The 26,087-nt window shown below is 39.5% G+C and overlaps 1 protein-coding gene across 1 annotated transcript in view; it reads left to right on the top strand.

Moving 5' to 3' along the window:
• The window catches only part of CRY1 (cryptochrome circadian regulator 1), a 41,520-nt gene extending 18,445 nt beyond the window's left edge, over positions 1 to 23,075 (top strand). The window contains exons 2-14 of the mRNA XM_076339034.1: positions 5,297 to 5,405; positions 8,985 to 9,127; positions 10,518 to 10,702; positions 12,083 to 12,171; positions 12,769 to 12,909; positions 13,008 to 13,319; positions 16,396 to 16,547; positions 16,645 to 16,847; positions 17,641 to 17,742; positions 18,814 to 18,906; positions 20,107 to 20,178; positions 20,274 to 20,381; positions 22,410 to 23,075. Of these exons, the coding sequence (XP_076195149.1) occupies positions 5,297 to 5,405; positions 8,985 to 9,127; positions 10,518 to 10,702; positions 12,083 to 12,171; positions 12,769 to 12,909; positions 13,008 to 13,319; positions 16,396 to 16,547; positions 16,645 to 16,847; positions 17,641 to 17,742; positions 18,814 to 18,906; positions 20,107 to 20,178; positions 20,274 to 20,377 (1,705 nt within the window). The 3' untranslated portion in view covers positions 20,378 to 20,381; positions 22,410 to 23,075. The remainder of the gene's footprint in view (positions 1 to 5,296; positions 5,406 to 8,984; positions 9,128 to 10,517; positions 10,703 to 12,082; positions 12,172 to 12,768; positions 12,910 to 13,007; positions 13,320 to 16,395; positions 16,548 to 16,644; positions 16,848 to 17,640; positions 17,743 to 18,813; positions 18,907 to 20,106; positions 20,179 to 20,273; positions 20,382 to 22,409) is intronic.
• The last annotated feature ends 3,012 nt before the right edge of the window (positions 23,076 to 26,087 follow it).

Below are 26,087 nucleotides of genomic sequence, written 5' to 3'. Positions count from 1 at the left end.
CACAAAAAGGAAGCCTACAGAGGGTGGAAGCAAGGACAGGTAGCCTGGGAGGAATACAGAGAAATTGTCCGAGCAGCCAGGGATCAGGTTAGGAAAGCTAAAGACCTGATAGAATTAAATCTGGCCAGGGATGTCAAGGGCAACAAGAAAAGCTTCTATAGGTACATCGGGGATAAAACAAAGACTAGGGAAAATGTCGGCCCTCTCTGGAATGAAACAGGAGACGTGGTTATGAGGGACACGGAGAAGGCTAAGGTACTCCATGACTTTTTTGCCTCAGTCTTCACCAGCAAGTGCTCAAGCCACGCTGCCCAAGCCACAGAAGGGACTGGGAGGATGAAGAGCTGCCCACTGTAGGAGAAGATCAGAGTCGAGACCATCTAAGGCACCTGAAGTTGCACAAGTCCATGGGACCCGATGACATCCATCCGCAGGTCCTGAGGGAACTGGCGGATGAAGTTGCTAAGCCACTATCCATCATATTTGAGAAGTCATGGCAGTCCGGTGAAGTTCCCACTGACTGGAAAAGGGGAAACATCACCCCCATTTTTAAAAAGGGAAAAAAGGAAGACCTGGGGAACTACAGGCCAGTCAGTCTCACCTCTGTGCCTGGGAAGATCATGGAACAGATCCTCCTGGAAGCTATGCTAAGGCACATGGAGGACAGGGAGGTGATTCGAGACAGCCAGCATGGCTTCACCAAGGGCAAGTCCTGCCTGACCAACCCAGTGGCCTTCTGTGATGGAGTGACTACATCAGTGGACACGGGAAGGGCTACAGATGTCATCTATCTGGACCTCTGTAAGGCCTTTGACACGGTCCCCCACAACATCCTTCTCTCTAAACTGGAGAGGTATGGATGTGATGGGTGGACTGTCCACTGGGTGAGGAATTGGTTGGATGGTTGCATCCAGAGGTCAACGGCTCAATGTCCAGATGGAGATTGGTGACGAGTGGCGTCCCGCAGGGGTCTGTATTGGGACCGGTACTGTTTAATATCTTCATCAATGGCATAGACGGTGGGATCGAGTGCACCCTCAGCGAGTTTGCAGATGACACCAAGCTGAGTGGTGCGGTCAACATGCCTGAGGGATGGGATGCCATCCAGAGGGACCTGGACAAGCTCGAGAAGCGGGCCCATGTGAACCTCCTGAGGTTCAAGAAGGCCAAGTGCAAGGTCCTGCACCTGGGTCGGGGCAACCCCCGGTATCAATACAGGCTGGGGGATGAAGGGATTGAGAGCAGCCCTGCCGAGAAGGACTTTGGGGTACTGGTGGATGAAAAGCTGGACATGAGCCAGCAATGTGCGCTTGCAGCCCAGAAGGCCAATCGTATCCTGGGCTGCATCCAAAGAAGCGTGGCCAGCAGGTCGAGGGAGGTGATTCTGCCCCTCTACTCTGCTCTGGTGAGACCCCACCTGGAGGACTGCGTCCAGCTCTGGAGCCCTCAGCACAAGAAAGACACGTACCTGTTGGAGTGGGTCAAGAGGAGGGCCATGAAAATGCTCAGGGGGATGGAACACCTCTCCTGTGAAGAAAGGCTGAGAGGGTTGGGGTTGTTCAGCCTGGGGAGGAGAAGGCTTCGGGGAGACCTTCTTGCAACCTGTCAATACTTAAAGGGGGCTTATAAAAAAGATGGCGGTGAACTTTTTAGCAGGGCCTGTTGCGACGGGACAAGGGGGAATGGCTTTAAACTAGAGGGGGGTAGATTTAGACTAGATCTAAGGAAGAAATTTTTTACGCTGAGGGTGGTGAAACACTGGCACAGGTTGCCCAGAGAGGTGGTGGCTGCCCCATCCCTGGAAACATTCAAGGTCAGGTTGGACGGGGCTCTGAGCAACCTGATCTAGTTGAAGATGTCCCTGCCCATGGCAGGGGGGTTGGACTAGATGACCTTTAGAGGTCCCTTCCAACCCAAACTATTCTATGCAGAAGTTCTGAAAGGTAGAATTTTCCTTCCTTAAATTCAGAGTAATTTGTATCTGGATATACCTAAAGCTAGATGTTAATTAGCATGCATTTAACCACAGTAAAGATGCTGTGCTGCTTCTGCAAGTTTTAAAGGTACTCATGAGAAAAAAAGGAGATGAAAATTTTGTTTATGACAAGTAGTGGATTCAACTATTAAGTTTCTCGTTAAGGGTTGTATCTAAAAGCAATGATTTAAGAAGGTTCATTTTTAGTTAAGCAAGTCTCATTGAAGGGGGCTTGGACTAGATGACCTTTAAAGGCCCCTTCCAACCCGAACTATTCTATGATTCTATAAATCCATGTAAAGGCTTTTATGTTAGACAAATTTTATTAACACTTTAATGAGAAAATGCCTTTAGATGTGGTATAGCATAAATATAGTTGGTGAAAACAAAATAGATGATTGATTATTTGCAGCACACTGCTAAAACACATTTGGTCCAACTGAAAGATTCAAATATGCTTAATAAACTGCACACTTATTCTGAGTAAGCACTTGTAAACTGAATCTGTGTTCTGAAAGTCAAAAGCGGTATTCTTTTGTATTGCTGTTACTGTAGATATCATAGCGTCGCTAGGGTTTGATTTGGTCTATTATTCTTGAACAATGTGCTTTCAGCAAGTCTTGCAACTCAAGCTGTGGTTTGGCTGTTTTTATTTGTTCTGTTTTTGTTCAGGTAGGGGGAGTGTGTGTGTGTGTCCCCTCTGGCCACTCTCCTGTTTCCTTCCTACATATATTTAACAATTTGAGTCTACACCATTATTTTGTTAAATACATGAGTTTTATGGAGACTGAAATGCTGGACTGTGGTAAGAGATAGTTAAGAGAGATAATAGAGGGGATTCAGGGAACCAACAAAATAGAAATTAAGCAGTATTAAGGGCAAGTTTAGGGATCTTGGATGTGAATTGGAGACTGGGTCAGTGCATGTAATCTTCTTGAATAGGATTTTGTGCCAAGACAGACTAGAAGCTGTATGTTACGGTCTGTCAGGTAGGAAGAAAAGAGATTGAGAAATTAGAGGGAACTGAGATGCAAACTGAACAATTTCCTGAAAGAGACATTTTTACTTTGAATACTTATGAGCATTTTATGTCACCAATTTCTCTTCATACTCTTTCCCTATATTCTGTGATACGAAGTTAAACAAACAAAACCAAAAAAACCCACCAAAAAACCACCACAACAAAACCCCGCCAAATAAAAATAACCCAACCTTTCCTGGACTGTTCCAAAGGCATCCGGGACACTATTGCAGTTTGTCGTCTTAGTGATTTGTGAGGTATAAGTGAAGGCACATGCTCTTTGAAAGCAAGATTCAGGAGGATAACATTAGTGATAAGGCCTGTTGTTCCAGGTTTCAAAAAAAATGATAAAATGAAGCTGTACTTTTCGGAGTCCATCTGGAAGTGACTTTGGCCTGGGAATGTGGGGCCCAAGTTCTCTCTGATAGAAGCATATGCGATGCTCATCTGGTTCTTAAAATTACTCCTGTGTGGTTTCTAACTAAATGAGTATACAGAAGTTTCTTTTTAGATACAGCATATCCTTCATGATCTTGCTACTCTGGAGGTTTTTTTTCAAAATAAAACTTAGCAAAGTGAGAGAAATAGACATTCTTGGCTTGTTCCAGTCATTAAACATAGAAGCATAGTTGCCAGCCAAGAAGCAGTTGTATTCTTGTACACTGGCTTCCTCTCAGACTTGCTTTCTGTTACCCTTTCAGGTCAAGTGAGCCACACATTTTTGGCATTTAATAGCAGCTAGGGGGTTTTCCTGTCAGCCTTCTATATATTAATTTTTATAATTTTCTTCCATATAAAGTTGGAGGCGATGTGTGTTAGGTGGGCATCACTTATATATTGCTAAATCTCTAGAAAATGTAAAAAATGCTGGTAGGTTTACAACAGTCATGTATGCTATATTCCTCCTAGAAGGTGTAGCATTTTCATTGTAACTGGTTATTTTTTAGGATTCATTCTTAAAAACCTAGGTGTTTTATGAACTCCTGATTTTAGTAAACCTGGTTGCTTGGTGCCTTTGTCTCTGTAATGCTCCAGGCACTTGCAATTGTGCAGCATGCCCTTCCCCGGTAGCTCCGCACCCTTTCACCCAGGCCGCAGGCGTAGCGCCTCCAGGCCTCCTTGGCACTGCTTTCCCTGTGTTGGTCTTGGGTGGTTGCTCCTGTGGTGTTGTCCTCGTGGCCTTGCACATAGTGTCATTACAGCAGGCTCTCTCAGGAATAATGGCCTGCAGTGTGGAAATCTCTTTTTTCGCCCCTTTGGGTGTAGCTTTTGGTTTATGGCAGGGAATCCAGTAATGTGCGTGCACAGAGGTTAATGACTGGCAGGCTCTGACTCAGCGGCTGCCCTGATCAACATGCACTTTAGTGAGTGCCAACAGCATTGTAAGAAAGAACAGCTGACAGGGTTTGAGCAGCTCCTGGTGAAAACTATATTGTTACTACAAGCAAAAATATTGTGGAAGAGCCACTTTTACACTGGAGAGGAGTCCAGGGGAAGGGCGCTCATCTGGGGACCCCCAGCATCTCTCCTGGCTGGCTGTAAGGGAGAGTTTTCATTTTTCCTCTCATTCCTTTTGGTTTTATTTCTTCCCCCAAACAACTTTCGCCATTGGAGTTATTTTTAGTTACTGTACCCACTAATAAATCTTTGCACATGTGAACCTGTCTCAGCATCCTTTGTGCAACTACCTGTTTCTCTTGAAGACTTGCAGATTTGCAGCACCCCCTTCCCCTCCCCCCCCCCTTTTTTTCCCCCCTTATTTGCTCATTAAATAATTCAGGTGAGGTTACAGCCAAGATGCATGAAACTGTTTGTTATATAGAGGGCTATTTTTATAAATGAAGGCCGAAGGGATAGTTATGACCATGTAGTCCTCTGGTATGCTGTTTTTAGTAACAGTTCAGGCTGCTGTGTTGTAAGGACTTGGTTTAAGTTTAGTAGCAGTATGCCAACAACTGATTGTTTGTTGGTGTTTTTTTCTTTAGAGTGACAAAATATTTCTAGTTTTAGTTAAGACTTGAGTACGTTTTAGTCCATTCCAGAGTTGAATCATGTTGAGGTGAAAACAAATGACAGTGCAGTTTGTTTTTCTGAATTATGTATTGTTGAATATATTACATGGTATTGAACTACTGTAAGCTAAGTGTAATTAGGGTGTGAACGTGTATGCATCACCAAAATACGCACCAAATACTGAAGGTCTGATAATCTTTCTTGGATTGTTCCCCTTAGTTCCCTTTCTATTGTAAAATTGTCTGGTTTGCCTCAGAAAATAAATGTTCCTTTACAATTTCTTCCAGATTCCTGCTTCAATGTCTTGAGGATCTTGATGCCAATCTACGGAAACTGAATTCACGTTTGTTTGTTATTCGTGGACAGCCAGCAGATGTTTTCCCCAGACTTTTTAAGGTAAAAGCCACCTTGCAGTTGTTGTTTCTATCCATAAATATGACTGACAAACTAATTTCAACTAGGAATATTACTTGTCCTATATACTTCAGTGCAAGTTGTTATCCGTGCAAATACTTAACTATCCTTGCAGTTTCTTTTTAAGGTTGTTTTTGTTGGATTTGGGATTTTCCCCTCTAATATGCATATCACCAACTGAACTGAGTTGCTCTTAGACTTTGCAGTATTTTGTTTCTTTCTTTCCAGAAATGGAACTGATTTCTAATGGTTTGCTAAGTTTAGGTACTGTATATTACTAAATTTTCCTTTCCAGGTTCCCTTTGAAATACTGAAATATAATTCTGTGCACATGAATCCAGGTTCAAAGCCCGACCTGTAAAAGCAATATTGTATTTAGGCCAAATATCTGCTGTGGTTGCTTTTTGGCCATTAAAAATGATTTAATAAGCTTTTTGCTGGTAGTAGGCTTGGTAAAAGCATAGTGCAGGTAAAAAGCAATTTCTAGTCAAAGAAGTTTAAGGCTTTTATGGGGAAGAGTCTTATTATTGAGCAAATTAAGGCTGTGAGGGATTGTTGCTGATATTAATTTGTCTTCCATGGATAATAGTGTATTTCAGGTAACAATACTATAATGGGATAGTAAAACTGAACACTTTGCAGATTGATTTTAAAAGTTTTTACGGAATGACTGGATTGAGGTGACAGACAAGCAAGACTGTGTGGGAAAAATAAATATCTGTTTTTCCAAAGAGATCATCTGTTCAAGATTTTTATTCCCAAGTCTTCAACACCAAGCTAAAAACTCAACCAAAACTCACATTTCTGTGTTTTAGTTGTGAAATGCTAACTGGATGATACTCTGACTGGTCTTTTCTTGATTTTCCTCTCAGTGAAGAATTTCCTGCAGGAGTACTGTGGCATTAGTTGCTGCTTGCAACCCCCCAGATATTCAAGATTGTTATATCTGCCTGCCAAATTTGGTTTGATTGCATTTAAATAGGGGCAAAGATCTTGCTGTTGTGTGTGTTGCCTTCTAGATTTGAGTGACCTGTGACAAGTTTTCTTAAATACTTTAGTGGCTACTTTGACAACTCCTGTTTCAGATCTTCCTAGTAGGCTGATCTTTCTATGCCTAACAGCATTGGAGTGCCACATTTTCAGAATATTAATTTTAGTGCTGAGAAAGTAATGAAAATAACTTGTCATATAGATAGTGTACAGCAATCAAAAAAGAACATTCACATCTGTCTGTCTTCTGGTTCCTCAGATTACCAAAAAGTGTCTTTTTATTGTGTATTTGTTCACTGAGGAGCTTTTCAGGACATCCTCTGTCCTCGAACAAGTAAGAGGCATTGTTGAAGCTCTTGAGGACTTCTTCAACTTTTGGCTGAAGACTACCTGGAACATGCATCTATCTCATATCATTAATCTCTCAGCCTCTTTTGCCAGAGCAGTAGCTGTACATCAGGCACTTGCAGTGCAGTAAAGGGCATATAACACTGAACCAAGCTTTTCAGATCATCCTCATCAGTCTCAAAGGTGAGCGATGATCCTGACCCTGAAGAACACATGTAGATGTTTTTTGGCTGGGAGAAGATAACTTTAAGTAAATAATGGTAGGAGATAGTGGAACTTCTGTAGAGCCTTGTGTTGGGAGCCCCATCACAGATGCCGGCATCTGTGGATTTCCTGGGGATGAATGTTTCACAGCTGTTTATTGGTAGGGCTTTCCTTTTCACAGGCTGAAGGATAATTCCTTCAAAAGGCAGAGCACTGATCAATCTTTATCCTTGCAAAAGGCTTCAAGGACCTTTAGGCTCTTTCATTCTTTTGTGTGTGTGTGTGTGTGTATATATATATATATGACTGTTTGCTTTCCTCTCTCCAGTCCTTCAGAGCAGCTTTGCTTCCCTTAAGACACTGAATTCAGTGTCACATTTTTTCAGCACTACTAGCTAACTGCTGATACCAGCAGTAGGCTGTCATCCTGTGGAGTAGTGCATAGAGACAGAATATTTTTACCAGTGGACTTTGCAGGCCTTTGCAAAATTCATTTAGGTTTTCTGTTTGTTTGGGTTTTTTTGTTTGGTTTTTGTTTGGTTGTTTTTTTTAAGTAACTTGAGGGTGGTGGTTCCATCTGACTGCAGAGATGTAACTTTCACTAGTAGCAGGCACCCACTTGGCACCTGTTGGTTAACTTGAACCAGTCAAGTTTTGGTTGGTTCTTGTCTCATTCTCTTCAATTTGTCGTGGTCTGCTCTGTATCTCTAGCTCTTTGGGACTAGCTTGATAGAGATTGTTCCAATTCTATTTTCTTTAATTCTTTAAATGCATCAGTGTTGCTAAAAGCATCCAGGAGTATGTGCAAAGTGATTTGTGTCCATGCTTCTTCTAAGTGCCTAGCTTATGCTGATGTGATCTGGGTGTATTCACATCACGTAGCACTTGTCTTAGAGTTCCTTGGCTCCCCTGGGGACGTGGCTCTGGCTCTTGGACACGTTTTTTATGGTTTTCTTCTCAATATGCCAAAGGAAAGAAGATTTGGAAAAATATCTGCTGCAACTTGTCAGGTGGTGATTTTACATTATGAAATGGGAAATAAATGTTATATGAGGGTGTAGGAGGTTGCTTGAGGATTAAGGGCCTGCTGGGTCAGTCTTGACAGACTTAATGATGGAAGGAGCCAAGCCTTCTTTCAAAGAGCAAGCACTCCTTGGAATCGCCTACCCTCAGGGTTCTACCTGGGCTTCATCTAGGAGAGAGCTAGAGTTCAGAAGTGAAACAGCACTCCAAGTGAACAGCGTAGAGTGCCCCTTGTCTCTTTGGTGTAAATCCAGTTCTCTGAAATAGTCTGGCTGGTGTATTTAAATCAACTGATTAAGATTCTGAGGGGTTAGAAAGGTATTTCTCCGAGTTTGATGGCAGGATGGCTTTCTAGGATCATTCTGTGCATACTTCACCTTTCCAATTTCCTACTGTTGCCTTAGCCATTAGTTGATGCCTGCCTTTGCTTCTTTTCCCCCACCTGTTACTGTTGGCCTTGGTAACAGCATCTGTGACATAAAGGGTATTAGACTTGAAGGCGTCCTCTTTTTAGGAGGCAGGTTTTTTGTTTGTTTTTTTTTTTTTTTAAATTGAGAATTTGAAGATTGTCCATTCTGGTGGGTGAGGGGTAGGGATTTGGAAAAGGGAAGGAAAGTATGTAGTGTTTGGTTGTCCAGAAGACAGCCTCTGCCATCTTTCCCTTCTGTTGTGTCTCTTAAGGTATATGGATCCTACAGTTAGAGCTGAGTTTTCAAAATTTGCATGGAAGTTGTCCCGTTGCTGTGTGCACCCACAGTAATGGAACAGATAGAGGCTTTTTTTATGCCTGATTCCTATTTAGATGCCAAAACGATGGACTTTATTTTTGTGAGTCTGGGTCTCTAAATGTATTTTGGGCCTTTGTGTATCTCTGACAACTATCAGCAGGTAATAGCTGGTGTTCCATCTTGTCCCTGTCCTTCCCGTTCTCCTTTCCCTCATCTTCCATCAAGCAGCCGAGTTGCTGAAGGACCACATTTTTGTTTTGTGTTGCAGGAATGGAATATTGCTAAACTTTCTATTGAATATGATTCTGAACCATTTGGGAAGGAACGAGATGCAGCAATTAAGAAGCTGGCTAGTGAAGCTGGAGTGGAGGTCATTGTTCGAATTTCCCATACATTATATGACCTAGACAAGTAAGTTACATTACCTCTGATTTTAAAAAGAAAAAAAAGTGTAAATTTTACGTAGTATTTGGTTAGATATTGTGTGCTACTTTCTACACAGAAAGTTTTATAGTTAGGAAGACTACAAATTTGTTTCATGTTTCTCTTATCCATTCATTAAAATTTTATTACATACTGAGTAGAACTTTGCAACTCCAAAAAATGGTACATAACTGTATCTGAAATACAGTTTTGATTTGGGGTTCTTCTGAAAAATAACGGTCATGTTAATTATCTGTCTTTTATAATGAAGTTACTCAAACATGCCTGCAACTTCTCCCAATTAAGATCTGTTGTTGTTTCATTGTTTTGTTAGATTGTTTTGTCCTTATTTCACTTGCTGTAGACAAGTTAGCAGTCTCCTTTATTTTTCAAGAACTGTTTCCTCTCAGTTATGTATCCAATAAGTAATTGGGGATTGTTTGATATCCCTGCGTTGCCTTACTTAATGTCTTGTTTATATTTTTCCACAGATCTATTTAAATGGATTAGTATTAGCTCCCTATTATAGAAACATAATCCGCAAACTGTTCAAAAGTATGACTTGGCTTCCCTTAACATTGAGTAAGTTATTGTGGTAGATGCCCATTTTATTCTGTTACAAGCCAATGTATGAGAGGCAGCTAGACATATGGGAAGAAAGGGAAAGGGAATTATTTACTGTTTTGAAACCAATACCTGACTTTTTTTTAATCCTAAATTGAAAATTCTGTTTCTTCCGTCCCTGCCCAAGCACACCCCCCCCCAAGTGAACAGTTGGTTCCATCTACCACTTTGTAAATTATTTCTTTGAAGTTTTCCTGTTTCCGAAATTTTAGATATGTTTAAGGTGACTATGCAAAATATAGAAACTGTGTGTTTTTACAACAGTCATTGCGTATAAACCACACCTTAATTTTGCCCCATATTAAGCCAGCTGTAATATTGACTACTGTTCTCAATATCAGAATAGAAAAACAGGGGTTTTTTTATGCAAATAGCGTAGTCTTGTAGGTGACTTGGATGTATCTTTCTGTAGCTATGGTCTCTCATCTGCTTTGCTGATCTGTATTTTTCTTTGCCTTGAGCCTTCCATATTCATTACTTATTTGTTCTTGAGGAACTTTCCTCAACCCAGGAATGAAGAATAATTGACTGGGTTATAAACAGTTAATGTATATGTCTCCCTAATGGGGAAAAAAGAATGGTAAAATTAAAGTTCAAACTGTCTGGATTACCATGTATATCTGTGATTTTATATAACATGCTAGAGGCAGGTAAGAAGATATTTCTGTGTGTGTATAGGTGTGTATATTTTATTTTAAAAAAATATTGTTATATACTATTTTCTGATGTACTTCTTTTCTTTTTTTCAATCCAGAATAATAGAATTAAATGGAGGACAGCCGCCTCTTACTTACAAACGATTCCAGACCCTAATTAGTAGAATGGAACCACTGGAGATGCCAGTGGAGACTATAACCCCAGAAGTAATGGAAAAATGTACTACTCCAGTTTCTGATGACCATGATGAGAAATACGGTGTCCCATCACTTGAAGAGCTAGGTATGTTCTAAGATTGCTTTGACATTGTGAAACAAGTAGGATGTAATCTACCACTAAAAGCATAATACTTATAATAACCATGAGAGAGGTTCTACTTATAGTTAATTGTTAAACTGATGCCAATTATGACATACAAAAGGAATAAAAAAGGATAATCAAGTCTGTAAATTTTAGTTGTTTTCTTTTAAATGGGAGGTCAGATAGACCAAACTACAGTAAGTACTGTTTGGCTTCTTGTAATATAGCATAGCTGTTTTCCCATGGTACCAAATAATCATTAAGCTACTAATAGTCTTTGATACTTCATTTTGTATTAAATGCATTTGGTATCTTTGTGCTTCAGGTCATTAATCTGTCATTTTACAAGTTAGTTAAAAAAACCCTCTTGTCTTGCAATGCCAAAAAAAGATAATAATAAGGCAAATTATTTTAGAAGGTTCTTAAAAAAAAAATCTTACGTTTCTGTAAATTCGATTTTAAGAAATAGTATCAAGCTATTGTCCTGTGAATCCTCCCCTCTTTCCTGTCATTGTGTTTCCCCCCCCCCCCCCCCCGAAATACAAGCAAATGTGGTATGACCTCTAAATTGCTAACAAAAGGGTCTGGACAGATTCTGGCTAAGCTCTGGCTGCTCTGTCTAGTCTGTTTGAACTCTCATACAACAGACCTTGCTTTTAAAGCCTTTGTAAGAAGTGAAGATCTCACTATACAGTGGTTAAACTATGGGCAGACATTATCTCATGCACCTGGTAAACAATCTTGGGGGAGGTGTGGGGGTGTGGAAGAAATCGTTACCTTCTTTTCATCTTTTGCAGCTAAAGTATGTGTTTATCATCTAATTGACAATAATCCCCATCTGTTATTTAAGTCAAGGTCAATGAAACCTAGGAATGTTCTGAAGATAGCACTCATGCTTTTAACTTGATGGAAAAAGTTTTTACACATTCTGTAAATTGCAATAGCAATTGTTGCTTCTTAGTAGTAATTTAAAAAAAAAAAGTTGTGGTTTTGGGATAGCCCACATACGGCAGAGCTGAGAACTTGAAAATAATTTGGAAAATGATAGAAAGGTCACTTTGTGGGGGGGAAAAAAAAAAAACCAACACAGAAGAAATGGAATTGAAGCAAGACCATTCAGCATGTAAAACTTGTAATGCAAGTTAATGTAAAAGTAAAAATTGGATTTTGCTGCAAGTTAGAGGTATTGAGTGTGCTTTGATACGACTGTGCATACTGTTTTAAAACTTGTACTTTGCCATGTGTCCAATTTGGAGTTATTCTCAAGATACAATAAAATCTAGTGAAGTATCAATACAATCAATTTTGTGGCCCTACAGTATAAGCAAACAAGGAATGTCCTTGTTTCCGTTTCTTTTTCAGGTTTTGACACAGATGGTCTGCCTTCTGCAGTATGGCCAGGAGGAGAAACAGAAGCTCTCACACGATTGGAAAGACATTTAGAACGAAAGGTATGTCTTAAATCATTGCAAATATGACGTATCTGGGAAACATAGTTGCTCTTTGCAATGGAATGTAAAAGGAATTGGGCAAGTTGTTTTAAAAAAAATCCAAACCCACAAACTTGAACTCAAGGCCTCGATATAATGATTTAAGTCAAGTTGCTGTTTCTTAATTTTAAAAGATGATAGCAGGTTGTCTTCTAATTTGAATTTTAGAGAAAGTCTGTTATACGGTTTTCTACTCAAAAAAATTTAATTGTTTTTTCTTTGGAGATAATTTTACTTGAAACATACTTCTTATAACTTTGAAGGGGAATTCTTCTAAAAGCTAATGTATTGCTAGCTGTCTAGGTTTCCTCTGTATTTAAAAGAAAGGGATAGGTAGTTCTGGAAGACAGTTCACGCCTTCTGCGTTGAGATGAATTATCTTCTAGAGATTCCGCTGATTCAAGAGGAACCCCTAGATATCGTAGGTAATGTGATCATCTGTCCAGTGTCTGGATTCAGTTATAGATAGTGCATGATTTCTCCCTTTATGTTTACACGTTGCTACCTAGTCTGTAGTCTGATAATTGCTGTGTGGTTTTTGTTTTGTTTTTTTTTAAGGCTTGGGTAGCAAACTTTGAAAGACCACGAATGAATGCAAATTCCCTTCTGGCAAGCCCTACAGGGCTTAGTCCCTACCTCCGCTTTGGCTGTTTGTCCTGTCGTCTCTTTTATTTCAAGTTAACAGATCTGTACAAAAAGGTATGATTTCTACGTAGTCATCTAATCATTCTTAGATGCCATGATTTTTCCCTACTTCTTCTCCTAATAAAATGTTTTCCTTTAATGATGATCTTCAGGTAAAAAAGAACAGCTCTCCTCCCCTCTCCCTCTACGGCCAGCTGTTATGGCGTGAATTTTTCTACACAGCGGCAACTAACAATCCACGGTTTGATAAAATGGAGGGGAATCCTATCTGTGTTCAAATTCCATGGGATAAGAATCCCGAGGCTTTGGCCAAGTGGGCAGAAGGCAGGACAGGTTTTCCTTGGATTGATGCAATTATGACGCAGCTTCGTCAAGAAGGTTGGATTCACCATTTAGCCCGGCATGCTGTAGCGTGCTTTTTGACTCGAGGTGACCTCTGGATTAGCTGGGAAGAAGGAATGAAGGTACTGTTTCTTATTCTTGAATTTCTTAAAGTGCCTGTTAAAGTTTCAGATAGTCATTCTAGAATTGTTGTTACTGTGCGGTGTAAGTTGAATTTTAAACCTTAAACTGTGGCCAAAATTAAATCGGTTCTGATAAACCAGTGGTGCTGAAGTTTTGCCTGTTGAATGCCCCCTTTTATTGGAATATTAGAGCGTTTCTCGCAGTCAGAATAGGTCTGCATTTCTTTTAAATTTGAGATTTCTTCCTAAATCTTGGCAAATAAACATGGATTACTCTTGTAATTGAAATTTCTTTCCAGTCATACTGTGTGAACAGTTTCTGTTCACATCTCGTGTCTGCTTCTCTGCGAAGGGAAAGCACCATGGGAATTAAAGGGAGAAAACTAAAAGCTGAGAATGTCCTTTCAGCAATTTCTCTCCCTTCACCCAATGTTAGAAGTGTGAGTATGGGCAACATGATTTGGCTGAAGTTTCAGTGCAATTAATTTCTATGCATGTATTCAAGAGATGCTGAAGTTCATATTAAAAATGTCAGTCTTCTGAAGAAAAGAATGGAATAATTTAATCTCAGCCTTTGAATGTTTTACATTTTTAGAAGGGTAGCACATCTCTTACTGAGCAATGATGATTAATTAAAAACAGTTTTTTATTTTTGAATTCTAAAAAAGAATTAACTTGCCATCAGGACTGTGACCTCATATTTATATATGTATATAATCTTACGAAATGTCACCTTTCTTAACAAATCAGTTGTTAGGAAACACCTTTCATTTAAAAAAAAAAAATTGTCTTGGTTACACAACAACATAAGCTGCTTTAGGAATTTTCCTTTTGCAGTTCATACATAAAGACATTGAAGATGCACATATGTAGGTAACTCAGACAAATGACAAAGCTATATATTACAGATAAATGCCAACTTGTTCTTATTTTTTAAATAATACAGATATATGGAGGGCCCAGACTTGTGCAGTGGAGGGATGTTTAATTCTTAAGTCTGTAGCTAGCAAAAGTTAATCTGCCTTCTGCGGCGATGTTATTTCCAAAGTCTTACTACATTGCAGCATCTAGTGGAACAGTTGTGTGCTAACACTTAATGTTCATCTAAAGATCTTGTTACATTATTAGTCACTTTCTATTTAAAATGTTTTTTAAAATGTGTTAAGATAAATCTTATTTTTTCAAAGCAAACTTTTTTTACAAATAGTCGCAGATATTTAGACAAAGATACTTTTGTAACACTTATTCAGTGTATACTGTAGAATGAATGCCTTCTTGAATATATGTAGAGAGAGCGAGCCTTGTTTAATGGTATTACCTTCTTAGACTTTATATTGGAATAATATTAGTTGAAGTTGGGTGGCAGTAGTAAGATGTTATGTTTTAGTGTCTTAGCGTGAATAAAGATGATGGCTTATTTGGAACATTTGGAGATGATGCAGTTTTGAAAGGAAAATCAGAACTTGCAAAAAAATGTATTAAGTATCTGTTTTGAAAACTTAGTGCACTCTTTTTATAAAAGATACTTGAATGTTCTCCTTCAAAGAATAAGGCTTCTCTTTATTTCTTGTTAGCCTGTATTGCTAGTGTTCTGACTGAGCAGAGAAACTTCTTTTTATACAAGTTAGTATTGTCTGTGTTAATAATTAAAAAACAATCAATGCTGGAAACTTGAATGTTTCACAACTATTGAGCTCCAGTTTTAAAGTAAGACCCTCATAAATCTTCAACTTCCTCATGGATTATTTTTAATGTAATAGGGGTAGCAATTACCAGAGAAGACTTTTTTGTCTTCAGACCAGAATTCATTATCTGTCCCACCATTCTTTAGCGTGCTTGATGGTTCGTATACTTCCAGGAATTTAAATGTGCATCCTTAAAACTGTGACATACTAGATAAACTATTGGCCTTCAAGAATACAACTTCTGAATGTTTGTGCTACTGTCGTGGTTTAACCCCAGCTGGCAACTAAGCCCCACACAGCCGCTCGCTCACTCCCCCCCCGGTGGGATGGGGGAGAGAATCGGAAGGGTAAAAGTGAGAAAACTCATGGGTTGAGATAAAGACAGTTTAATAGGGAAAGGAAAAGCCACGCACACAAGCAAAGTAAAACAAGGAATTCATTCACTACCTCCCATCGGCAGGCAGGTGTTCAGCCGTCTCCAGGAAAGCAGGGCTCCATGTGTAACGGTTACTTGGGAAGACAAAACACCATCACTCCGAATGTCCCCTCCCTTCCTTCTTCTTCCCCCAGCTTTATATGCTGAGCATGATGTCATATGGTATGGAATATCCCTTTGCTCAGTCGGGGTCAGCTGTCCTGGCTGTGTCCCCTCCCAGCTTCTTGTGCACCCCCAGCCTCCTCGCTGGTGGGGTGGTGTGAGGAGCAGAAAAGGCCTTGACTCTGTGTAAGCACTGCTCAGCAGTAATGAAAACATCCCTGAATTATCAACACCGTTTCCAGCACAAATCTAAAATGTAGCCCCATACTAGCTACCGTGAAGAAAATTAACTCCATCCTAGCCAAAAGCAGCACAGCTACCCTGAAACTCTTGAATTCTACTCTTGGGGCTCCTTGCATAGTGAAAGGTGCTGCGCAAGTTGAGGTATTCAGACTGACAATTTGAGTTTGAAATGTGCTTTTTATGTTCCCTGTTTTCTGGAAGTTTGGAAAGCTTACTCGGTTGTAATGTGATGAAGCAACTCTTCTGAAATCAACAAATGCCCCTTGCAAGCAGTCAGGCTCCAGCCATCCTTTGAGGATTTATTTTCTAAGGATGTGTTTATGCAAGAATGTGTAACTTCTTGGTTGTAGCTTTCTGAGGTGTCTACAAGTTTTGTTACAGGGTAAAAGCCAAACAGGCTATAACACTTTCGTTCTTGAGTTTGGCATTTAGGTAAGGATTTGCAGTTGCGTACTGAGCATTCTGTGAATGTTGCCATGTAAGAAAGTGTTGCTACGTTGAAGAGCTGGGTTTCCTCTGCTGAAATCAGAAACTCAGAACAATTCCTGAAAAAGTAGGTGTCTCGAAGGTGTGCCATGTTCAGGCTAACTTGTTGCTCTAATTTCTTAAGGTCTTTGAAGAGCTCTTACTTGATGCAGATTGGAGTGTGAATGCTGGAAGCTGGATGTGGCTATCCTGTAGTTCCTTCTTTCAGCAGTTTTTTCACTGCTACTGTCCAGTGGGTTTTGGCAGAAGAACTGACCCAAATGGGGATTATATCAGGTAACTCACAATCCAGAAATTGCAGCGATTCATGGATGTTGCTTAAACTGTCATGTGGCTTTATACTTAAAATGACCTTTTTATTTTTTTTTTAAAGACGTTATTTGCCAGTACTTAGAGGTTTCCCTGCAAAATACATCTATGATCCTTGGAATGCCCCAGAGAGCGTCCAGAAGGCTGCAAAATGTATTATAGGAGTTAATTATCCCAAACCAATGGTAAATCATGCAGAGGCAAGCCGTCTGAATATTGAGAGGATGAAACAAATCTACCAGCAGCTTTCACGATACAGAGGACTGGGTATGGTTATAGGCTATTGGCTTTACTTATTTGAAAACTTCTCTCACCTTCTAGCAATTAATAATTTTGTCCCATAACAGTGGTAATCAGGTGTGAGCTCAGTGTGGTGACCAGGGTTGTGTATCCGAATAAATGAAAATATTAGCTGTAACCAAGAAAGGGAAGAAAGACCTAGAGTGGAGTGCCTCTTTCCAAAGCTTACCCGGGAATTTTTTTCCATGGGTTTTTGGAAGTTTTTTGGTTAAACTGGGTCTTCTGTGCATTCTAATACTCTTGTACAGATAGGTTTTAATACCAGTGATTAGAAAATTAACGTGGTTCATAACTTCAACCATACTGTATTTGCATTTGCAAATGCTGTTGCTCAGAGACCAGTGCAACCTCTGGTAGCATTCTTCCTAGTTAGGAAAGACTGTCATCTTTGCTCCGAGAGGTAAACCACATGCACTTGTATTGCTCAGGAAGGTGTAAGCAGTCAGTGTATTCAGATATTGATTATTGAATCAGGATATGTTGCACTTCAACACAACATAGTGAATGCATGTAACTAATATATATTGGAAAAGTTATGCAGAATATTATGTAGAAAATGCCTGTTAAGTAATTGTGAACTAAAATTACTTGGCGAGATCCCAGAAGTAGGCAAGATGGAGAGGTGTTCTCCTGTTATAAAGGTAAACCACTTAGGGTGAGGGTGGAGAGTTGGCTACCATGAGGAAAAAAGCACGCTACACTTAATCTTTTTTTTTTTCCTGTCTTTCTTTATGGCTATTTATTTTATTTTGTTTCTTAGGTCTTCTTGCAACAGTGCCTTCTAATCCAAATGGAAATGGAAATGGTGGCTTAATGGGCTATTCACCAGGAGAAAGCATTTCTGGTTGTGGTAGTACAGGAGGTCCGTCAAATTCTTTCAATACATAGAATTATTGGAACTGAACCGCACAAACTTCTTTTATAATGCCCTTGGCATTATGTATAATAAGAAAGAGCTGTTTTCACAAGATAGTTTTCAGTGCAAATCACAAACATTTTCAAATTTATTCACTGAGTTTGGTAGTATTTGTATGAAGACAGCTTTAGATTTTTTTCTCAAACATGTAAGGATTTTTTAACCTGTTTTTTCTCCCTGAAAATTACTTATTAACATGTATCAAACGGTTTGATTTCAAAAGCATTTGAAAGTGATTTTTCTTCTAGAAGTCTACAAGTATCCTGGTATTTGTAATAAGGAGTGATTTGTGAATTTTCCAGTCAGAACTGTTTATTTTGTAAAGTTTTCTAATGTTAGCATTAGATCGCTTACTGGAATTTAATTCTACAATAATGTCAACAAGATGGTGGACAGTATCTGAAAGAACTTAATATAGAATTTATCATACAGTTTTGATGAAAATTACTTTAGACTGTTAACATTCGTATTGTAACATACAAAGACTAGCATTAACTAGTTACTAAGAAAAAAATAAAAAACAGTATTAACATTGTCTAAATCCATGGTGCATCAACATCTTGAATATTATGTACACCTTGGACTCCTCATTGTAAAAGGATACAGCAGAACTGGAAATTTACTGGCTTTGTCTTCTCCTTAGGCTTTAGTCAAGGTTAGAAGCAGATTGTGGAGGAAGATGGACCTTATTGTTCTCAGCCAGTATGGTTCCCCCTGAAGAGTTAGTCTAGACTCCTTAAAGCTGGGTGCTTGAGCTTTTATTTCTTTTAAGTTGAAATTTAGAAGACAGGAAGGGCTTAGTTTAAAAAATTAACATTATGTGCACTTTTTCTCCTTAAAGTGTATACATATATACTTAAATGTATACATTTACTTAACGCTTTTCACATCAGAAACGTATCCATTTTGTAGGAGGTGTGTTTTCATCTGAATTTGCAAGCGTGAATTTGGAAAGACAAAAGCATTAGAGCTTTGGACCTGTTCTGTTATGTTTAAGTCTTTTTCCTGCCTCTCCAGGAGCTCAGCTGGGAACTGGTGATGGTCATACAGTTGTTCAGCCATGTGCCCTGGGAGACTCCCATATAGGAGCAAGCGGAATTCAGCAGCAAGGTATTATGGCAGCGCCTGTCTGTAGAGGATCTCCGAATCCTTGCAACTATGGAAAAACAGACAAAACATCAAAATAACATGGATAGATTTTTTTGGTGACAGCTGCTGTCTACAATTTAAACTGGCCTTGTTTCTGTTCCTGAAACATAACAATTATTTCTTAGAGTGAACTTGCTTGTCTTGTCACTTTTATCTCTAAAATGCTCATCTAGAACAGCATTCCTATGTTTTCAGTGGGAGGGACCACAAGTGTGACTAAACAAAAATTAATAAACATTATCCTAGGTTACTTTAAATGAAAGATACTGAAAGAAAGAAGTTCACTTCGTGTATTTGATAGCAAAATTTGCATGTTATCTTTCCCTGATTTCACTACCACTCTTTCCATATATAATAGATTTCCAGAGTTTTGTGTGGATATTCTCATATTGTCCACAACATGAGAATATTTTTGTGGCAAATACGGCAAATTGTTGTTACTTACTTTATACAGAAACTTAAGCTGCGGTCTGTGATAGATCAAAGTTGCAATCAAATTTAGCACAACTCTTTTTCTTTGCAGTCTTAACAGAGGTTGTGTGTTTACTGATCATGAAAGACTGTAATCTGTGTTTTGTTTAAGCCTCCAGAACGTAACCGGAACACCACAACTCTTCAGAATAAGAAACCTTGCAACTGCTTTTGCTAATTTGCACTATTTATGCAGAGCGCTCAGTGTCAAGGTTACCAGTGGATAGTTTACGTGAACCAGAAAATAGTTTGCAACTTCAAGTTACTTGCATTTTTTTTCCCTACAGCTTAGTTGTGCTAAGGATTTGCTAGTATTGCTATAACAGAATAATAAAAAGGATGAGGAAACTTGGCAGAACAAATGTTAAAATTTATAACAACTTAGAATTAAAGTGTTTGGATATATCAGCATTCTGCTTGTTGCAAACATAATGCATAAATATGTACGCACTTAATATTGTTCACTGTGCCTGTATAAGTGCATATATATTTAACTGCTGTAGACTGCCATGAGGCTTTTTTTTTGCATAAGATTTCTTCTGCGTTCAGGATGGTTTCTGGCGGGATTTTTCTTGATGGTGGAAAATAAATCAATTGGCTCCTTTTTGTTGTTGTAAAGAATGTAATTGTACACTTGCTTGCAGTTCTAAATTTTATTTATTATAATAAATATCTACTGTATCTGAACAGGTTACTGTCAAGCAAGTAGTATCTTACACTATGCTCATGGAGACAATCAGCAATCACACTTACTGCAAGCAGGTAATTTAAAGAACAACAAAAAAACCGAAATGCTTTTCCTGAATATATAAAGGTGCAATAGAGTCTTAATGTAAATACTGGTTTTAAATTATCAGGAAGAACAGCCCTTGGTACTGGCATTAGTGCAGGGAAACGCCCAAATCCAGAAGAAGAAACTCAGAGCGTTGGACCAAAAGTCCAGCGACAGAGCACAAATTAAACTGGTAAGATCTGAGAACCTTAAAGTTATCCTGTTAATGAGTAAATTCCTGTACAGATTTTGTCTATGATAACATTTATATCACTGCAATGCAAAGGATCATAAGTTATTGCTGTAAATATTTCAGTTCCAGGTACTGTACAAACAAACAATACAAAATCCTGGCTCTAGAGAATTTATGAAGTATGAGATAGGAAGTAGTTATAAAAATAGAACCAGACCGAAGATTATCAGACACAGATTGAGGTGTTAATGAAAAGGATGTGGATAAACTGTGGTTTCATATACATTAGCAGAGCTGCTTACATAGCTTCAGTTACTCTCTGCTCCCACATCTCACCGTAAGTTGTGCCAGCAGCACTGTTTCTGTGAACGTACGGTGACCTGAAGCAGAAGACTAACACAACTTAAAAGGAAAGGCTCAGGGCCTGGATTAGAGTTTTAGACATACAAGTGGACTAAGCAGAACACGTTTTAGAGAGAGACTGCAGAAAACCTGCAAAATGCTGATGTAGTTATTGCATGCAAAGATGTAGGGACAAGAAAGATTTGAAGACTTGAGCATTTGTCATTGGTCTGTAACCTAAGCAGGGTGCTCAGATTGCCAAAGTTTGTCAGGAAAAGCTGTGGTGAAAAGTACTTGAATTTGGAGAAGGAGGCATTGCTAGATAGATGGACACAAACAGGTGTGACAGTGTGTAGAGAGAAGCAGTAAACTGGAGAGAGTGTTTGACTTGTGTGAAATCATCAACATAGAGAAGATAACTGGATTTTGTGTTTTGGATAAAGTTACTTCGGAACAGGATAGAGAAAAGAGAAGGCCAAAGATGTTATACCCCTTCCCCCAGGGAGCTTGATTTGAGAGGAGTAAGGAAGATGACCTGAAAGACAAGTTAAAGAGTAATTACTTAGGAGGAAAGCCAAAGAATGGAGGGCTGTCTGAAACAGGAGGGGACAAGATTTCAAGACTAGGAGTGTGGCTGCATAGATTAAAGGTGGTTGACGTGTCATTCCATCCTTCTCTTTTACAAAAAAACAAATAAAACAAATTAAGAGTTGGTCATTATGGGGTTTGAAGTAAGAATAGCACATAGGTGAGAGAATAGCACATGGAGAGATTTTGGTGGAACTGGAAGATAGGGATTCCATACAGCAAGTATAGAAGATGCATTCAGCACCTCTAGAGATAAAAAGGGAAATTCACTCCACTTCATTTGGATTTGACAGCAAGATCTAATTTTTCTTGTTATGTGGTGTCAGCACGTTGACAAAGTTGTTGCAGTGCATTATGAACAATTGCGTTGTACTGATTTGACTCAGTGAAGAACCACAGCATTGTTTCCATTATGCCTGTGACTTGAAGTGAGCCGAGACCTTAGCGATTGATCCATCTGCTATTTTCTCACGTACTGGAAGCACTGTAAACTGTGCTTCTGTGTTCTCAAACTGATTTCTGGTACTCGGATGGGCCTGAGTGGAACGTAATTCCAGGAGAGTCCATGTTTCAGTAGCTGTCTAATCCTTAGTATGTGTAGACTCATTCAGCATCCATGTTTTGTATTGCAGAATTCCTTAGGTGCTCATGTCTGTGTAGAAGAAGTGCCTGCAGAGTGAATGTCTGGTTCCTGTCTAAGCTCTTTTTCAATTGAGAGACAGGTTGGACGGGTTTCTAGTTTGGCAGAGAAGACTGATTTAGTTAGGGGTGTTCAAAGCATGCTGCAAAAATATTATAGTCAAATACAAAAATCAGCCAAGATGATACTCAAAAACACTGCTGGCGAAAGGATGTGTGCCTTCTGAATAGCACTGAAGTACAGAGGATGTTGGGTTTCTCTCTTTTTTCCTTCTTCTTACCCTTTTGGCCTCTAAGGGATAAGAAATAAGAATTCTGAGTATTTGGGCCAGTACAAATGGGGACAGGGCTTCCTGCACTGAGAAGGGGGGAAAGAATATTGGTCCCTTGAATTATTTCTGCCTTCTTCAAAGACTCACAACAAACTGCTTAAGAATATTTTTTTCTTTTTTCTTGCAGCATTATTGGAAGAGAGGATAACTACTCAAAGAACACACAGGACAAAATTCCTGCTACTGTGTATTGGAACTAAAGTGTTGTGAGAGTACTTGTACTAAAATGACGTACTTTTTCATAAATTATTTTCAATTGTTCTCAGTTGTTGTAAACAAGTCCAATTTTTAGAATGCATTATTTCTAACTGGCATTTCTATGGTTTTTAACTTTTTAATGACACTTTCACAAAGGGCAAATTAAGTTTTGTATATAAAGTATTTGGTGAAGAATTTGCTAACAGTGTAAATATAAACATCCATGATTAGCGATAGACCCATCAATATATTTTTGATAATCTTTCAGGTATATGGTAGTAGGAAAAGCTGTAGTGTTGTTCTGTAAAATGGATGGATATAGAAGGTTTTGAAGTTTTAAAATTGTTATTCTTTTTAGATTCCAGAACTTGACCTCTATATGATCAACTTCATATTTTCATAATGTAAGTGCTTAGGTCCGTGTTTAATCAAATACAGTAGACTTGTAACCTTTATTAATCACATCTGTATATAAGTCATATGCCAATTTTTTGTCGAGTTGTAAAATTTTCATGTGTATGTCCAGTCCCTGTACTTCCCAGTTGCCTTGTTCAGTAATGACATACCTTGTTAATAAAATAAAATTGTATATATAGATACATATGTCTGTCTTTTGTGTACGCTATTGCTCTGGTACATATTTCCAAACAAAACTCTTTCAGGAAAAAAGAAGGGAAATGTAATTTCTAGACTTAATCTGGAAGCCATAAACAGTGAACTATGTTACCTTTCACTTCAAGTTTCATGATACTGAAGCAAAACACTATCCAAATTATTCAGGCCTTCTTGTTGAAGTTGTCTGTGTGCATGTATTCTTACCATTGAATGTTTTTCACCAATGTATTTATTGAGTACTTCTTCACAATCTAGGGTGGGTTTGTTGTTGGGTTTTTTTGTTTGGTTGGGTTTTTTTGCTATAACTCCAATTTGCTTGATAGCCCGGCAGTCTTTCTTGCACTGCAGCTAATTTGCTGCTCTTCGAGGAAGTTGATTTCTAAAAACACATCGGGTTTGCTGACTGCTCAGTCAATACTGTCTCAGATGTTTAGAGAAGTTTGTATCTAAGTGTCTCAGACCGTTAAGGTCTCTGAAGAAGCAGTCTGAATTACTACATTTTACATATAACTAGGTCAGTTACTTACTTGAGTGGGTGCACAAATTAATTCTCATGTGGGAGGAGTTAATTATCTTGTTCTTAGTACCACATGGGTGACTTCCAGTCACGGGGCCCTTCTGTGTGTCGGTTTAAAATTCAGAGCAGATTTATGGGTTGACAATGTAGGCAGCAAGTGCCCTTGCTGCAGAATAAACTGCAGTGGTTCTGCCTGTTCCTAGATTTTAGATGATAATAGTTAATGTAAATATCTCTGCATACTGATTTGGATTCAACAGCAAAATCAAAAGTACTACTAAGAAAATACAGGCACGCTTACTGTCTTGAGGCAGAGAATCTTTGACTGATCTTGAAGAAAAAAAATCTCAGCAGTGAGAATGGAGAAGCAGATGCTAAGTATTTTCCACAGATCAGTCCAAGTAGAATGGAGAGGTTTCCTAGGGGCATACATAATCAGTAGAATAAACAATTCTTCTGTTCGTTTAAGTAGTCTGGGAAAAAAAAACACTATAGGCCTACACTGTCTTAGGAAGTGTTTTATTCTGTCAAGACAAGATCATACTGGATTTTTTCTGCTGACTTATATTAAGAAAACATACCATCTAAATGCAATATTCCACCTAGATTTTTCTGAATGAATAGGCTATGAAACTCCCACAGAGAAACAGAAATCGAGGTGAGAACATATGCTTAAATATCACCTTTCCCCCAGCCAGTCTGGAAGTTCAATAGGTGAAAGAAGAAATTTCCCAAGGAGTTAATTTCTATGGTAAGTTAATTCCTCCCTCCTTAAATGCTAAAAGGAGGATTCCTCTTTGATGCAGGCAAGTCCTTAGATTAGCAAAGGAAAATCTGTGATGAAGATACTGTTTCACTTGCGTGCTGGCTTGAATTAGTTCTGGTGTCAGGACTGCAGTGGAAGAAACCGTCTAAGGAGGTTGGTGTGAGAGAGGGGAGAAGTTGCCTTCTGAGTAGCAGTAGCTTCATAAAAGCCCTTCATATTCTTCCCTCCCACTAGTACTTGCTGTGACCACAGAAAAAAATAAAAAAGGCTGAGGCTTTGGCTGCACAGAAAAATTGACCAAAACTATTGTAATGTGTGGAGGTTTTCTCCCCCCGCCCCTGCTACCTCCTTGTGATTTTCAAGGAGGAGTTGGACATGCGTTTTAAACCCCGTATGGGTAAGGGCCAGGATCTTGGTTCTTATTAGACCTCTCCTCCAGAAATGGAGCTTTAAGTATTCTTCAAGAAAGCTCTGTTCACGAGGGATTTAGCTGGCCCTTCCCTGAGCTGGTAGGGGATGGGGAGAGGAGTGTTGCAGACTGATGGTTTTTGGAAACCAAGCCCCAGGAAAATGTACTCTGGAAGTGCGCGGGGACAACTGTAGCTGGTATTTGTGATTGAAAAAAATAACTTTCAAGTGTTTTTAAGCCTTCAGAAACCGAGTGTTTCCAAAGGAACTTGCGTGGCCTGTCTCGTACTGGTGCTACCTGCTTACGAAGGTTTCTGAAAGGAGGGGACCGAAAGGAGTTAAATTGAGAGCAAACCTGCGAGGGCCCTGCGGAGGGGATCCTGGGCTAATTTGGAATGAGAAGTACCTGTCAGTTAGAAATCAGAAATGAGTTTTATGCTGGGCTTAGCGACATAGTTGACTGGTTTCTGTTGAAGAAAAGTGACATTCACATGAACCTTCCTGTAACTTCGCAATCCTGTCTGTACTGGGCAGGAGCACGGAGCAACAGCGAGCTGTGATACGTGTGTTTACCACTTCCCCACCTTGTCACGAAACGACGGTTTGCAAACGAAGCCGGGTGCCTGCGCTGCTCCCCTGGGTGGTGGTTTGAAGCCTGACTTCCATCGCGGCGGGGCTCGCTGCAGCCGTCTGCGAATGCCTGGAGAATTGTATCCCTGTACTTACAGGTAGTTTGAGCTACTGAAAGAGGTGCGCAGAGGTAAAAATACCAAAACCCCTTCAAGTTTTTGATGCATGTTTTAAGTAAAACTATTGTTGTTCCTTATCTATTATTAAGCTCTGTGAGCTTTATTATTTTAAAATTATACTTTAAAATTTTGTGGTAAATTAAACTAAAATGTTCTGGGCCGTGCATACACTTCAAGCGGTTTTTCCTCTTTGCTGTAACTGTAAAGTCAGAGCAACTCGGTCACTTTTTTGAGTACGAGGCGGAAGGAGAAAACCCATCGTTTACGTACGTTACAAGCTATACGAGTGTAGGCACCTGGAGAGGCACCGTCGTCCCCTGCCTGCAGCCGTTTGCGCAGCGACGTGACCGGCGTACGCCCTCAGCTGCTGCACGTCACTTGCAGTCGTGAGCGCACGGTGTGACGGGCGTGTGACACGTGACTCCGCCGCGACCGCAGCCCGCGAGGGCTCGCCTTGGCGCCCGGCCTCCCTCCGGCTGGCGCGAACTGCAGCTGGGGGAAGAGCGTTTCCCCGTTTCCAGCTCGCCTGCTTCTTCCCGCTGCTTTACTGCT

This window comes from Aptenodytes patagonicus, chromosome 1 (genome assembly GCF_965638725.1).
Source record: "Aptenodytes patagonicus chromosome 1, bAptPat1.pri.cur, whole genome shotgun sequence".
Taxonomy (NCBI): domain Eukaryota; kingdom Metazoa; phylum Chordata; class Aves; order Sphenisciformes; family Spheniscidae; genus Aptenodytes; species Aptenodytes patagonicus.
Note: the sequence above shows the minus strand (reverse complement) of the source record. Positions and strands in the feature narration are given on the sequence as shown.